This window comes from Lupinus angustifolius, chromosome LG16 (assembly GCF_001865875.1).
Source record: "Lupinus angustifolius cultivar Tanjil chromosome LG16, LupAngTanjil_v1.0, whole genome shotgun sequence".
NCBI classification, from domain to species: domain Eukaryota; kingdom Viridiplantae; phylum Streptophyta; class Magnoliopsida; order Fabales; family Fabaceae; genus Lupinus; species Lupinus angustifolius.
The window spans coordinates 20,404,301-20,420,978 of NC_032024.1; the positions used below are offsets into that span (position 1 = coordinate 20,404,301).

A 16,678-nucleotide genomic window follows, 5' to 3' on the forward strand; every position below is an offset into this window, starting at 1 on the left:
CTAGGCAATAATGACAAATCTCATAGGGTGGCTAATGAGATCATGAGACATTTGAGAAAGTGATGAGAAATTTGCTTTATGGAAGTCAACTCTCACTTCCCAATGCAAAATGATCACCTTGTGGACACGTGCAATAAACATGCCCGATTATTATCGGCCAATATTCGATCGGGTATTATTAATCGTCCGATCCTAATATCCGATTAGAATTTCGGATTTCGGCATTCCGAGTGAAAAATATTTAGAAAATAGGTATGAGTGTATTCAGGGTCTATATTGACTCAAGATTAAATTATGAATCCAACGGCGCGATTGGAATTCGATTCCGAATTACGGAACTCAAAACGACACGTTTTGAGCCGTACCGGGCGGATTTCGGCCCCGACAGTGGTCCAGAACCGACTGTCTCAAAAAATTACCAAAATTTAACAAAAAATCTGAAATAAAATTTTAAGAATAAAACTCAACTAGAGTTTCGTCTAATTCTTTACCGAAAATTCCCAGAAATTCATTTTCGAATATATAATTAATGAAAATATTAGTAAAATCTTATAATTCAAACTCGTAAAATTCGCGGTGTTACAACTTACATCATACAACCCATTTATTCTCCTTCAATATATATCATAATTTATTTTATAATCGTTTATATTTCTCAATAAATTAAGTAACTTTTTTTATTTTTCGCTTTAATGGTGTAACTTACCTTTGTCCTTAGATAGATCTTACAACTCACTTTTTTTCCAATTGAACTCATGCTTACCATATGAGTTCAGCATTATTAAAAGTAGAAAATAAATATATAATAGTGTCAATGAGCACTGTTAAATTTATATTATTAGACAACTAAGTAGTGCAATTATTCATTAACCATTTTTGTGTACCATGACCAGATTAATTGAATAACTCTCTTTAGATATTTTTAGACAATCTATAAGAATTTATAACCTACTCTATTTCTAATTTAGATATACTTGATTAAGGATGAAAATAAGTTAACCCAATAGGGGCATTATGTTTGGCGTGACCCATTTAAGAAGGTATAGTATTAATTGAGAATTTGAGATGTATCCATAAGTGTTACATTTTATATTGTTAATTATTATCTACCATTCTTCTCTTAAGAAGCATTTATTTTTAAATAAAAGTAAGATATATGACTGATATATTAACCATGTAAAAAAAATTAAACATGAATATTGAATTCATATTATTTTTTTAAAATCATGTTTATCTTAGGTTAGACTTCTTGTCATGTAAAAAAGACTTTTTAGGGTTAATAAGCTTTATTATTATTAGTTATTGGAATGGGTCCTCTTTGTTAAATGAGTATTTAGAGCTACATGCACTCACATGTAATACTCTTAATGGTTCAGATGTGAGTCCATATTTTTAGCCTCATCGATAACTATTCAAATGCACAATTTCTAAATTGGTATATATATATATATATATATTTATTGTATAATAATAACATAACTGTAATAACATATTAATCATAATTATAATGTTATATTGTTAATCTATAAGTGTAATATCATGTTAATTCATAAATATGATGTTATATTGTTAAACACAAACGTTAAATTGTTAATATAAAATTGTGAAATTATATTATATTTATACATTATCACTGCATTATCTATCATTGATATTTAATTATTGTTGACTTTTAAAAAAAAAGTAATCCAAATGAATGATGAATGATGAGTTACATGTGTATAAATATTTTCACCGACAGTTTATAGATTTTATATTCAAATATAAATATAAACGTTACACTTTAAATAAAGAGAAAAAGATGTATATATTGATAGTTTAAAACTTTTTTATATTGTTAGTGTATCATTCACCATTCATTTTCAATTATCATTGACTTTTAAGAAAAATAATTCAAATGAATGGGGATGATACATTGATTGTGTATAAATTTTTACATTGTCAATGCATAAATTCTAGAGTGCTAAATAAAATATTATCTTGTGAGGAACTACTCACGTGAGAACAATGCGCTATTGTGAGAAATGAGAACACTTAATATACACTATTGGATCTTGATTGAATGGTTAAGATTAAAAGATACATGCATATGATTATTATGTGACCAATAACTAACTTTTAATCATAACTATCCATGATTGGTCGTAAGGCTCATATTTATTGTTCTCATAATTTTTATTTGAGTATTATTCTCACTTGAATAGCTCTCGGTAATGTGATATATATGTTACTTTTCTTGTGGTGTAGATGAATTCGTAAGAGATATATCATTTTTGAAAGAAAAATGCTTGTATTTTAGGGGAAAAATAGAAGGGGGAAAATAGTATCAAAGTCCTTGAATACACAAAATTCTTGAATGCATTTATATTTTTTCCTAGTAGTTCTCTATGGTTTAAACAAGAGTTTAAAATTTATACATTGTCAGTGTAAAGTTTTTACACTATCATTATATCATCATCCATCGTTGATTTGTATTATTTTTATCAGTGTATATATATTAAATCATTTAAACAAATCAATTTTTATATGAGTGTAAAAATCTATACATGACAGTATAAAGATATATACACATGCACTCAATCATCCATCATTCATTTTATTACTTTTTTTGAAAAGTCAATAACAATTAAATATTAATAGTAATGATGCAATGATAATATATATAATTCATACACTATTAGTTCTTACATCTTTTTCTATTTGTATATTACTAAATCCCCACACCTTTTTCTCTCTCTCTTTTTACTCTAAGGACACCCTTTGTCCCTTTCCTTAACCTTGAAACACACTTTTCATGTTCTTAAAAATGAGAGCGCATATTTTATCTCATAAAGAGTGTCATTTAATATAATTGATTGAAAAAATAAATTTAAATTAAAAATTAAATAATTAGTTGTTTTTCTAACCAATTAAATCAAGTGGCACACTTTGTAGGGTATAAGATATGACCCGTATAAATGCCATAAACATTATGTACACATCTGTTGTCTCATAGTTTGTGTCATTCTATGTGTCATGAACTTTTGATTGGTCAGAAAAAATATATTTAAGTTAAAATTTAATTATTAAGTATTTTTCTGACTAATCACAAGCTCATGGCATATGGAGTGACACAAATTGTAGAACGGTAGATGTGCTCCCATAAGCATTAAGCATCAATTGGTGTAGACACATCTATGCATTGTTTATATACATATTTATTCTTAAATAAGAAAAATGGAATTAATGTTTTTCCAGTATCCTTCATTTTTTTAAGGAACTAATCTCTTTCAGGTTTCATGGCTGCCTATCCCAACAAATGTCGCTATCAAGAATCGAACTCTCGATTTTTAAGATTCAACAGAGTCTTGCACCACTAGACCAACGCGTTGTTGGTAAAAAAAATGGAACGAATATAGAAAGAAGAAAGGTACACATCTACTATCCCATAGTTTGTGTCACTCCATGTGTCATGGGCTTGTGATTGGTCAGAAAAAATATATTTAAATTAAAATTTAATTATTAAGTGTTTTTCTGACTAATCATGAACCTATGACACATAGAGTGACACAAACTGTTGGACAACAGATGTGCTCCCGAGGAGAAAGAAGAGGGATAGTAAAAGGTAGTGGCAAAAACGTAAAAATGGTAATAAAAAAGGGTAAAAATGGTAATAAAAAAGGGTAAAAATGGAATGAGTGTTGAAATATTGTTGATATTGATGTTATTGGGTTTATTCGGGTCAGAAAGTTCGCCTGTCACGAAGAGGACACAGAAAGTGTAGCAAACGGCGTTAAAGATAACAGAATAGATGAGTCATGTTTCTCGTAAGTATAACACAATTGATGTGATGGTTATAATTGTCCACATCCGTTATTAGACGGTTTATATTCTTTCTCATCATTACATCAAATGTATATTGTTGGTTCTCGTAATACCCAACATCAAATTTAACTATGCAATTATAAATGTTGATTTAAATGGTACATGTTTGAGTAAGGTTTTGGATTCGAGTCTTGAGGATGGAAAAATGTCTGCTAGAAGAATTAGTACCACATATTTGTGGATGTTCATGGCTCAGATATGATTACTTCCCTTACGAAAATATTTGTGGTAAACCAAAAAATTATCTATGCTCTTATTTTCTTTCAAAACCTTTCCCAAAACCAATACTTACCTAATATTAGTTTTTTTAACTTATGTATTATCAGTATAAAATACAATTTGTATATAATCTATTATTTATTTGTATTACTCTATTAAAAGTCAATGATGATTAAACATGAAAGATGAATAATACAATAATAATATATAAAATTTATACATTGCTAGTGCAATTTTTTTTTCTTTTTTTTGAAAATAGTGCATTCTTAATTTTTTATTTTTCATATCACACTTTTCTCAATCTTAATATTGAAAATAAGTTATGAAGAAATGTATCAAACTACTTACCCATTTGATTAATTTTCAATCAATATTTATAACTTTAAATTTTGATTCTTGATTAATGTTAATCTTAGAATGTTAACATGTGATGAAAAGGGAGAAGGTAAAAGTAACCTCGATATATTAAAATAATGATTTTCGAAAATTCTTATTTATGTAAAACTTAAAAGTTCTCTTCAACAAAAATCAAGAATATTTGTAAGGTAATAGAGAGCATGCAATCAAAAATGATAATGAGGTGGATCGTGGTAAAGTGTTATATTATCTTTTCTACATTTGTTATCTCATAAGTTATGCAATTGTATATATCATTAATTTGTTATTGGTTAAAAACATATATTTAAGTTGAAAAATTAATAATTAATTATTTTATCGATCGTTGATAATACACGCAGTAACAACAACTTTATGAGACAACAAGTATATATCCGAGTTTTATATATTATCATTTCACCCTCTACATGAAATGGTAAAAGATAAAAAAGTTTGGTCTTACCAAAATCGTGGGCAACGAGTGTATGAAGAATAAATAACATTATAGTAAGATGTTTCTATAAACAAGAGAAGCAGAAGAAAGAGAAAGAAACATAACAATAAGAGAGAGAGAAAGATGAAGAAGAAGAACTCAACATTATTATTATTATTATTATTATTGTTGTTGTGAAGATTAAAAGCAACTTCAGCAGAAACAATAAACGATAGCGACAACACCAAAAAGCATCATCAAATTCAAAACAAAGTGTTTTTGTTTTTGGAGAGAAATCAACAACTAGTAATAGTAATAGTAATAGTATCAAGTAGCCACGTTTTTGTTCTGAATTAGGAGACAGAAGAAGAAGAAGAAGAAACACACAAAAAACAACAAAGGGTATTTCAATTTCAAAGGGGTTTTTGTGTTTCTTCAACTTCTTGGATTGGTGTTTGAATGGCACATATGGGTAATACTCAAGCTGAAACAGGTTCTTAGCTTAAAAGGGTGTTGCTATTTTTATATGAAGTTCTTTGTTTGGTTACTCAGAAAGTTCAACAATCAAAAAAAGGAAATGTCTTTATGTTTTAGCAGTGTACGAGGTTTATGTTTTTTTGAAGAATATGACTCTGCATCACTTTGTTTGGGTTTAAATTTGAGCTTAGAGTAATTGTAGTTGTATTCTCTTAAATGGGGTAGTGGTCAAAGGAGAACTTTCTGAGAAACCAAGCAGAGTATTATGCTTAATTTATTCATATTTTTTTCTGATAAAGTTGAAATTTTGATTCTTTTTTGTACTTATTTGTGTTTGATTAGGTTTTGGAGATGATCTATATAGAGAACAATGGAAGTTATGTGCAGGGCCTTTGGTGGATATTCCTCATGTTGAAGAGAGAGTTTATTACTTTCCACAAGGTCACATAGAACAAGTATGTTTCTTTTCAATTATTTACCATATTGGGTTCTTAGTTTCTTTCAAATTTGCCACTTTACTTTGTTGTACTTGTTTTGAAACTTTTGGTCTTCTATGGTGTTTTTTCCCCCATTTTTTGTGTGTGGCAGTTGCAAGCATCAACTAATCAAGAATTGAACCAGCAAATTCCTCATTTCAATCTTCCATCGAAGATTCTATGCCGTGTTATGCACATTCAGTTGTTGGTACTTGTGTTTTTGATTTGTTTTTGTTCATTAATATTATGATTGTGACTATGATGTTACTGTTATGTGTGTTTGTATTTATTTTCATATGGTTTTGTTAATTTGTAGGCTGAACAAGAAACCGATGAAGTTTATGCTCGTATTACTTTGCTTCCAGAATCAGATGTGAGAATATTTGTTTCTGCTTATGTCTTGTCTATCCTTATAATTACTGAAAGAATGAGATCCAATTTCTGTTATTACGATTTATTTGATTCGGTTCCCTCAGCTATTGAATGATGAGTAATTGCGAAAAGGGGCTGAAAAAAGTTGATTATTTTTCTCTCTTATATAATTATGTAAGGGTTTCGATTTCATGGTTTATTCAGCAAAATGAGCCTACAAGTCCCGATCCATGTCCACCCGAAACTCAAAAACAGACCTTTCACTCTTTTAGCAAGATATTAACTGCATCTGATACTAGCACACATGGAGGATTTTCAGTTCTGCGTAGACATGCTACCGAGTGCTTACCTCAATTGGTATTTATTTACCTCCATAGATGAATCTATATATTTAACGGAGTATCAAATTTTATCATTTTAATGCTTTGTATGTATATATCGTAGGACATGTCACAACAAACCCCAACTCAAGAGTTAGCAGCCAAGGATCTTCATGGGTTTGAGTGGAAGTTTAAACATATTTTCCGAGGTAATTTTGTATCTTGTATTTTAATATTGAAAGTCTTGTTAAGATTTAGAGTAGAGGCCCAAATCGGTCTGTGTTTTTTTTACAGATCATTTTCGGTCTTAAGAACTATTTTCGGCTACATATTCAAAATTTCCACTAAATTAATCTAATGATTTAGCATAGCATTTGTAATGCAACTTAGGGAATATATTCTTCGAAATCTAAATCTGCTCTATTGCGACTTAGGGCATTTTGCTTCTCTCTTTTTATAACATGATTAGGTCAACCAAGAAGGCATTTGCTCACAACCGGATGGAGTACATTTGTCACATCCAAAAGATTGGTTGCTGGAGATGCTTTTGTGTTCTTAAGGTATTTTTATAGTAATCTTTAACCGAAACAAAATCTTGTTATAAGGAACAATTTTCCGCTATCAAACGTTGTTCATATTGTTTTAGTTGTCAGAACTTTGGTCTTGATTTCCTTCCTGCAGGGGAGAGAACGGTGAACTGAGAGTTGGTGTCCGGCGCCTCGCTCGGCATCAGAGTCTGATGCCTTCATCTGTGATATCAAGCCAAAGCATGCATCTTGGAGTGCTTGCCACTGCTTCCCATGCTGTTATGACTCGAACGATGTTTGTGGTTTATTACAAACCAAGGTTTGTGAATGTCTTCGAATTGTATGGTAGATGTATTATTTGTGCTACGGTTACTTAAATGTCTCTTGATACATTCAGGACTAGCCAATTTATTATTGGTCTGAACAAATACCTCGAAGCAGTTAACAATAAGTTTTCAGTCGGCATGCGATTCAAGATGAGGTTTGAGGTCGAGGACTCTCCTGAGAGAAGGTATCCCTTGTAAACAGTTACTATAACTAACCACTGAATGTAGCCTTAACTTAGTTGGTCATTTCTTGGTTTATTGATGTAATTATTTGGTCAGGTTTTCCGGTACTATTGTCGGCGTTGGGGATGTATGTGAAGGATGGTCAAATTCTCAGTGGCGTTCATTGAAGGTTGAACTTTAGTCATACATTTTTGCGTCTAAATTCTTATTTTGTTCGTTGTATTCCCTGGATCTGAGCTTTTATAATCTTTTTTCAACTTAGGTTCAATGGGACGAACCGGCAACGGTTCCTAGGCCGGAGAGGGTTTCTTCTTGGGAGTTAGAACCGTTTGTAACTTCAACTGTAACTGTCACTCAGCCGGTGGTAAAGAGCAAAAGATCTAGGCCTGTTGATGTTCAATCTTCCGGTAGGAGACTTTTTTTTAATCAAAGTTTTCTAATTAAGTTATTTATTATCTCGGCATTGACTAAAATTATGTCATGGATGGATGTAGAAGTTACTCTTAACTCTCCTGCTTCAACTTTCTGGTATCAAGGATCATCCTTGTCGCATGAGCCTACACAATTAGGTGGTGTCGGCGAAGTTCAAAGCAATGAAAACCACGCCGCATGGTCTTTGAGGCAGAAAGAAATTAACGGCAATTCAATAAATACCAACTCCAGCACCTCTAGAGTCCGTATGGAAGGAATAAGACCTTCATCTCTTCATTTGAATGTCTCCTCAAACTATTTTCCCAACCCTCAAAACAATAAATCTGTTGCGGTGACTAGATCATCTAACGCGAGTAGCCCTCCGGCTTCATCTAGATCTAACGATGGCTTGATACATGATCAAAATGAAAACGGTAAAAAGATCGAGAAGCACGCCGATATTTGGGTATTTGGTGTGAATTTGAGTAGTAACTCTACTAATGTTGCACCTCAAGAGAAGGAGCTTGGATCAATAGCTGTCATTCCTAGTGGTCCTGAAGAATCTTTTCCTATTGCTCCATGTGAAACTGAAAATGGTCAGAATCTCAATAAGGAGCAGAAGCAAATTATTTCCGGCACGGCACTAAATGAGAAGCAGAACAAGAAGGCCTCTGCACCGTCCTTAAGGACTCGTACTAAGGTACGTAAACACACATGTGTGGTTCTAGTGCAATATCCTAAAGATTCCTTCCATATTTTCTTGGAAAGTTTAATGTAAAACTAAAAAAAGAGTGATTTAGTCTTTATTGTTTGCGAAGGTGCAAATGCAAGGTGTCACTGTCGGTCGTGCTGTTGATTTGAGTATATTGAATGGCTATGACGATCTAGTAGACGAGCTTGAGAAATTATTCGACATTAAGGGAGAGCTTCTTTCACAAAAATGGGTGATAACTTATACCGACAATGAAAATGACCGGATGCAAGTTGGCGATGATCAATGGCCGTGAGTATAACAATTTTTAACGACGCATCGAATAAGTTTTAATTTTTTCATTACATTTAAGTTTAATCCTTCTTCTTCTTCGTCCTTGTATATATCGCAGCGAATTCTGTACTATGGTGAAGAGGATTTTCATTATTGCGAAGGAAGATGTGAAGAAGATAAAATCGAAGGATTACGCTACTTCATCCGAGATCGAAGAGACTTTGCTGAGCACGGATTTCACAGAATAATGATGAATCCAAAGCAAATCTCTTACTCTGTGACAACTTAACTTTTTTTTTGAGTTGCATGATTTATGTAGAACATGAAGAACTTCAAAGTAGTGAATATGTTTAAGTGGATTACTAATAATATAAATATAAAACACTCTAGGAAATAATATTTGTTTTTTTGTTTTTTTGTTTTCCCATTAGCATCTGAAAACTAAACACGAATATTTTATTATTAACTTTTTAACTTAAATATATTTTTTTAACCAATCAAAAGTAATATATGGAGTGATACACTTTTGTGAGATAACAGATGTGGTCTTATTTCTTCCGACCTTTGACTTGGTCCATTATTCCCACAATCTTAATTTTCTTAATCTAGCTTCATAATTTCAATCTTAATTGTACTATTTTTGAAAATGGACCACAATTTTGTTTTCTTCTAACTAGTCTTTAATACTATAGTACAAGTGTGAGCCCATGTAATAATCTAATGTAAACATGGCTTTGTTCAGTGAATGTACTATTTAGTGAATGTGTTAGGTTTCTCACATAAATTTCATTTTTTTTATTGATATAGATGTAAGTTTTGGGTAAAGAGAAAATAAAATGCTTATTTTTGTGAATATTATCATCATAATCTTGATATTTAATTTGTAGCATTCTCCTTTGTAAGGTTCTTAGGATCATACCTAAGTTTATAAGAGAAATTGCTTTTGAAAGAAAGTGAGGTATGGGCTATTTGATAAACAGCCAAACTTTGATAGAAAATTTGATATTGTGAGAAATATGGACTATTAGATCGTATTTGAATACTACAATAACTAATTTTTAATCAGAAATATTCATGTATGGTAGTGAAACTTACATTTATTGTTATCATAGTTTTCACATGAGAAATACTTGTATGTAGAGGCATTTAACACGTCACATTTGAAGACAAATACATTTTATGGTTTTTGATGCTATCATTTAAGATTAAATTTAATTAAAATTAAAATATTAATGTATTATCAAGATTTGCTGGTTGTTTCTATATGGTTTCGTCTTCATACAAGTTTTTTCATAAAATATTACTAAGAAGTAAGTGTCATTGCCACATTACATGCTCCACTCTTACATATTTAAATATTTATTGGGCTACTCTCTCTTGCTAACTGGCTTTGAGATATAACATTAATATGATATTGTAATCAAAATCAAACTTCTTTTCGATTTTCATGAGCCAAAAGATGTCTTTTAATCATTGATCAAAGATAACCATTCACATTGTCTATTAGACTTGTGGAGAAGACATATTAAAAAGCAGTCTTACATCATTTTCCTTGTTATTCGAGAATGATTTGAATAATTATTAGATTATTACTAGCTAATTCTCAATTGGTTTTAAAGTAAAACTGTAACATCCCATTATTGAAAACCAAATACTCTTGTAGGGTTAGATTTCTGCCCTCACCCTTTGGCTTTCACCTTTGTTTGGATTATAGGTATTATTATGAGCTATGTGTATGATTCTTAACACCAATACTTGTATTAGTTATTGTGTAATATAGAAACTTAGCAAATAATAGTTATAATACTATAAAAAATGTTACTAATAATCAAAAGGACAACGTTCGAATCTTGTGGATGGAAAAATGTCTAATGAAAAAGTTAGCCCTACATACCTGTGAATATTTTTAGCTCAGACAGGATTGTCTCCGGCGCGAGGATACGTGTAGAAAACTAAAAAAGGACAATGTTAATAGAACTGGAGCTGTCAAACCCAGTCATGTTCAATAAGTGGTTAGCTATTTTTTGTTGTCTTAAACTAAAAATTGTGGTTTAGCCTTCCACCTAATTACCCACTTCCAAATAACATGATTTTTATTAAAAGAATTATAAAACTCTTCCTCTAGGTATTATGAGATTTTACCCATTTTAATGTAAAAGCTCACAATTATTGAAATATATCCAACGATCAACATAATATATATCGTTAAATGTAATATCTATACACTTATAATATAAATATTTATACATGATCAGTGTATCTTATCATTCATTTGTATTACTTTTGTTTAATAGTCAATCGTAATTGAAAATGAATAGCAGATAATGCACTAATGATGTAAAAAACTCTTACACTGTTAGTGCATACATCTTTTTCTCTATATTGTTAATCTATTTTTTATATATATTAAAATGAACTATGATATATGCTTGATTGAAATATGGGTGCATGCAACCTTTTATATGCCAATAGAAATCTTATTTACCCATTTTTCTATGTTATTAACTTTTTCACCAATAAAAAATAATCACTTTGTTAAATATTGTAATAACTTATTTTTAATTTAATTTTTAATGAGGTGGCTATTTCTTGTTGGTAACAAAAATGTAGCATATATTGATGAGTATAAAATTATTTCAAGCACACATAATCTTACATTCATTTATATGCAGTTTTCAAAAGAGAGAAAAGATGCTTACATCTTCCAGCAATTCCATGAACCAGAGAGGATAATATGTATGTATTATCGGTGTAAAAATTTATATATAATCAGTATATTATTCATCATTTATTTGTATTATTTTTTGAAGAATCAGTGATAATAAAAAATAAATAGTAAATGATGTACTGACATTATATAAAAATTTACATTGTCGGTACATATATTTTTTTATCCAAACCAAAACTTAATTGTTTTTATTTAAGTTTGATAGAGACTAAAATGCTTTCTTTTTTCTGTTTTTTTGTCTTTAGCATTTGTGGTACAAGAATGCAAGTTGTTCTGAGTGTGATTCTCTTATTAGGTAACCTAATATTGTTGACTTCATTCACATTTTCATAGTTGAGCCATAAGGGTCTTTGAAGGATGTGGGCATGTAGCTATTTTTTCACTCTACACTATACAATTTTTTTTTGTTATTTTCTCGCCTTTTGAGTAAAGAATTAATTTATTTTATGGTTCGTAGTTGTCCCTCTCATCAAATGTTACTCAAATGAATCAAACTTTTAACTTTTTGGTCGTCCTAAAAATTTAACAGGATCTTACACCACTAGACCAATATTTTGTTGGTAGAATCAATACAATTTATAACCACGACTTTATTAACTAAAATTTGTTCATCTCTTTTTCTTATCTTTTAATGCTTATAGTAGTATATCATTTATAAAAAAAAGCTTCCTATTTCCAATTAAGAAAGAGTGAATAGTGCTACTAAATAATTAAGATTTAGGTGTAAATGTAAATGTAGTATTATAAAAAAAATGGTTAAATAATATTTATTATGTTCTCACAAAGCTTTTGAGGTTGGATAGTGAGAAGGAATGCATGGTACATCTTATTGTGTGTTTGACCAAGTTTTTTTTATGACGGAGGAAAAATCATCTCCATTATTAGAGAGACAAATACCACATAATAACAAACAAAAAATAATATATTTTGACATTTTATCTTTTTATTTATCATGAAATTATATTTTTACTATTGAAAATGTGAAGAAAAATAATCACTAATTTATTCATTAATAGAGAGAGAGGATCCTCACTCTTTTATGATTTATCTTCCAATAAAGTAAATTGACAACTTCTTTTAGAATAAAGTAAATTGTTTTTATCTCTCACTTTTCATGTTTTATTTATACATGCATCTAAAACCTCATCCAAAAACTAAATCACAATTAAAATGTTACCATTTAGTTAGAAAATAACATTACTAGGGTATAGTGGTGGAGCCTAGTAGTTGTATGAAAAAGAAAGAAAAAAAACAAACTGATTTTGACAGAATATTATGGTTGCAATATGAAAATTGATATTCATAATTGATTCTTTGAAAATTATATCCTTTGTATATTATTATTATTATAATGTGTATGATTTTGTCACCATTTATAATGGAAAAAACGTTTGTGGTTTGGTTTATATTGACCAGTTACTTTTTCTTACTATTGAAATGATGAAAATCAACTCATGAAAATGACACGAGATAAATGCTTGTTAAATAGTCATGTGCAATAGTTCATAAAAAATAAAATGAATAATTATCTCCAATAAATTAAAGGAGATGTTTACTAATCGTGATGAAGTCATATGAACACAAGCTAACATTGGCTTGCATTTGCTTCTATGTATGAAAAATATTTTTTCATCTCATAATATGTCTAAAATCATGTCTCGTATAAATGATAATAAAGCAAAAATAGAAAAAATATTTAATTTTTTAATTAATATATTATATTTTTATTAATGTAAGATATAGTTTTTTTGTTCCCTTATGTATCCTCGCACCAAAGGTGATTCTGTCCAGACCGGGAATATCCACAAGTATGTGAGGTTAACTTTTCAAGTAGGTATTTCATTCATCCACAAGACTTAAACCCGAAACTTTGCTTAAGAGAAATCAAATATGTTCCACTTAAACCAATACTCATTAGTAGTGTAAAACATAGTTTTAGGTATAATTTGAGACAACAAAATTAGGATATCTCAATAGATTCATCTATATAAAATGTGTTACTAACATTTTATTCAAACCGACAATATTCATAATATAATAGAAATAGTTTTCCAACATAATATTAATTTTTAGATTATAATATACTAATATCTATCTATACATTATCAATATATATAGATTTATATACAATCAATATATTATCTATTAATCATTTGTATTACTTTTTTGGAAAGTCAATGATACGGTAACAATGTATGAAAATAATTAAAACACATAATATATAGATTCTCTTCTCCAATTTGTGTTGTATATTTGAGATATATAAATAGGAAAATAATTAAAAAATAAATAAATATAGGCACCATGAAATATTATATTCAAAATATGATGTACAAATACAAGAGAATTCAACCATAATAACGTTGTACATGTTATCACACGCGTCAAACACGGGTATTGTATTTGTAATAATAAGATGAAAAAAGTCATGCCCTAAAGGTGATAATATTTACTTTTTGGAGCTTTTTCTTTGAAGAGGAGCTTCATTCACATTATCATAACTCGTAATATCTATATATTGTCAGTGTAAAAATTTACATATCATCACTACATTATTCATCATTTGTTTATATTACTTTTTCAAAGAATCGATAATGATAAAACATCAATGATAAACGATGCAACAAACGACACAATGACAGTATATAAATATCATACGCATAATTATTTTTCCTCTTATTAAAGCACCTTAAGAACTTAGAATGTGTGTGTTTTTGATGGGTTCTAAAGTAGAAGTAGATGAAGAACATAGCAAAATACCAAAGCTACCCTTATTCTCAATTCCACCAATGAAATCACCAGAGAAATCAGGGATGAAAACTCCACCATTTCATGCTTCAGTTTCAGTTCCATTTGATTGGGAACAAGAACCTGGAAAACCAAGACCATGCAATAATAATTCTCTTATCACATTTTCCAACAACATTCCTAAGTGTTTGGAACTTCCTCCAAGGTTGTTACTTCCTTCACCTACCACAGTTTTGGAGGGTCCTTATGTTGAAGACAGTAGTAGAATCACCAACAGATTTCACTCTCCTCCATCTTTTAGAATCATCAATGAAGGTGCATGCATGTGTTACAATATGTTGAAAATATCTCTTAGTATATGATAATGTTATCTATTTTTTTTTAATAGTTTCCTTATTTTAATTATTGACTTAATCTAGGAGAGAAAATAATAATAACATTTGTAAGTTTAAAAATATTACCCATATTATAATGGGTTGGACCCGACCGCGGTCGGGAGCCTTCAACCACCGATTGATTCCATTATTATTGGGGCATGAGAAGAATAGAAAATCACAAGTGAAATACTATATTTAAAACTAAAATCTTAAGGGGATAGTTATATGAATGTTTTCTACTTATAAATTATTTAATTATTCCTCTCATAATGTGTGACTTCAAGTTGAAAATTTTAAAATGTCATAATTAAGTTTACTTGAGAAAGAATGTTAGTGGCATTTTTTAATTTTTCAAGACTTGTTTAATTTTTATAACATCAAGTTAGTAACATTTTAGATTTTTTTTTTCTCCTTTTCATTGTGTTAGATTCCATTTTTTCACACAATTGATTTATAAATAGGTCTATCCTTTCTTTTTTGTGAATATCTTCCTATTTTTGATATTTAAATATTGATATTGCCCTATAATTCTTAACAGAAGGGGTACTTGGTTCTATGATTCTAACTAAAGGTGGAGAAGGGATTAAGCATAAAGGGTGGTGGTTTGGTTGTTCTAGAAAAAGGGTTTTGAAGATGAAAAGAGATATTAGTTTTGATAAGGAGAGTAGTAACAAGAAGGTGAACATGCCAAAGATGAAACATTCTAAGAGCTTTTTCACTATGTCTCATGACAAGTCTCACCTATGGGTAAGATTAACATTTAAGATTAAGAGTATATTATGTTTAATAATGTATAGAATTTTCATAAGCTAAGTGAAAGAAATATATAAACGGGCTTGATATCACATGTTGACGCAAAACTTTAAGATATTCGGCTTAAGCGTAAGGGTGGAAATATGTCAGGCAGACCCAACCTATATAGCATGTAGGAGTCTGAATCTGACCTGTTAATGTGTTTAAAAAATATCAAAGTCTAGGCATGACCTGTTTAAAAGTCTGGTCTGACCTGCTAACTTATTTAAAAGCTTGTTATACTGTATAATTTTGAAATATGTCATAATGTCTACATGCAAATAAGTTAATATTTATACTTTTAATTAGACTTTTCTAACTCTAACAATTAAATTATATTTTTATACTAATATTACATATGTATAATAATATTACTTATATTAAAATTGTATAATATGAACATATTACATAATATAACTAAATAGGCTGACCTTTAGGTTTAATAGGTCTTTTAGATGACCTACAGTCTAACATGTAGTAAATAGGCTTTTCAAAAAGTCTGAGTCTGACATGTTTACGAAAAAAAGTCTGGCCTAATTTAGCTTACTATAGGTCAAGTAATAAACCCCAGATAGACGATCTAACCTATTTCCACCATTACTTGTACGAGTTCATCCACTTATATGTCTTTTATCTAATGACTTACTTTTTAATTGTTGAGATTTTAATTTATTGTAGGCAACAATCTGCGAAGGTTTGAAGCAAGTGGTTCCATCATGGAGGAGTAAAAAATTGAAGAAAGTTGGTAGTGACTTTAAGCTATAAGATTTTTTTTTCTTTAGGGGAACTATTGTCTAGTCAAAATCAATTATCTGTAAAGCTATTCACTGCATATGCATTATATTTTCCTTTATTGACTATGAATATGAATTGACAACTTAATTATAAATGGTGTAGTCAAAACTTGTTTCTTCTGCTTTTGCATTATTCAAGAACTTTGGATTCTTTCATACTTAAACTTTAATGAGACAAATGGTACATGATTTTCAACATCATCAATTATTAGTATCAATTTGGAAGTAGGTATATAATTGAAATATGTCGATGTTAATGTGGTCTCCTTAG

The 16,678-nt window shown here is 29.6% G+C and overlaps 1 protein-coding gene, 1 long non-coding RNA gene and 1 pseudogene across 2 annotated transcripts in view; 2 read left to right on the top strand and 1 right to left on the bottom strand.

Annotated features, from left to right (window-relative positions):
• The window catches only part of LOC109330297, a 13,110-nt gene extending 7,901 nt beyond the window's left edge, over positions 1 to 5,209 (bottom strand). Inside the window, exon 1 of the long non-coding RNA XR_002105654.1 lies at positions 5,123 to 5,209. This is a non-coding gene — a long non-coding RNA (uncharacterized LOC109330297). The remainder of the gene's footprint in view (positions 1 to 5,122) is intronic.
• LOC109330296 lies at positions 5,250 to 9,386 on the top strand (annotated as a pseudogene).
• On the top strand, positions 14,411 to 16,512 carry LOC109329123 (uncharacterized protein At4g00950-like). Its single transcript, XM_019562793.1, has 3 exons — positions 14,411 to 14,759; positions 15,360 to 15,568; positions 16,292 to 16,512. The coding sequence occupies exons 1-3, from the start codon at positions 14,414 to 14,416 to the stop codon at positions 16,376 to 16,378; spliced, it is 642 nt and encodes a 213-aa protein (XP_019418338.1). The 5' UTR covers positions 14,411 to 14,413; the 3' UTR covers positions 16,379 to 16,512.

Coding starts and splice junctions, on each gene's coding strand:
- LOC109329123 (XM_019562793.1), top strand. CDS start 14,414: ATGGGTTCTAAAGTAGAAGTAGATGAAGAACATAGCAAAATACCAAAG. Junction 14,760..15,359: donor TTTTAGAATCATCAATGAAG/GTGCATGCATGT, acceptor AATTCTTAACAG/AAGGGGTACTTGGTTCTATG. Junction 15,569..16,291: donor ATGACAAGTCTCACCTATGG/GTAAGATTAACA, acceptor AATTTATTGTAG/GCAACAATCTGCGAAGGTTT.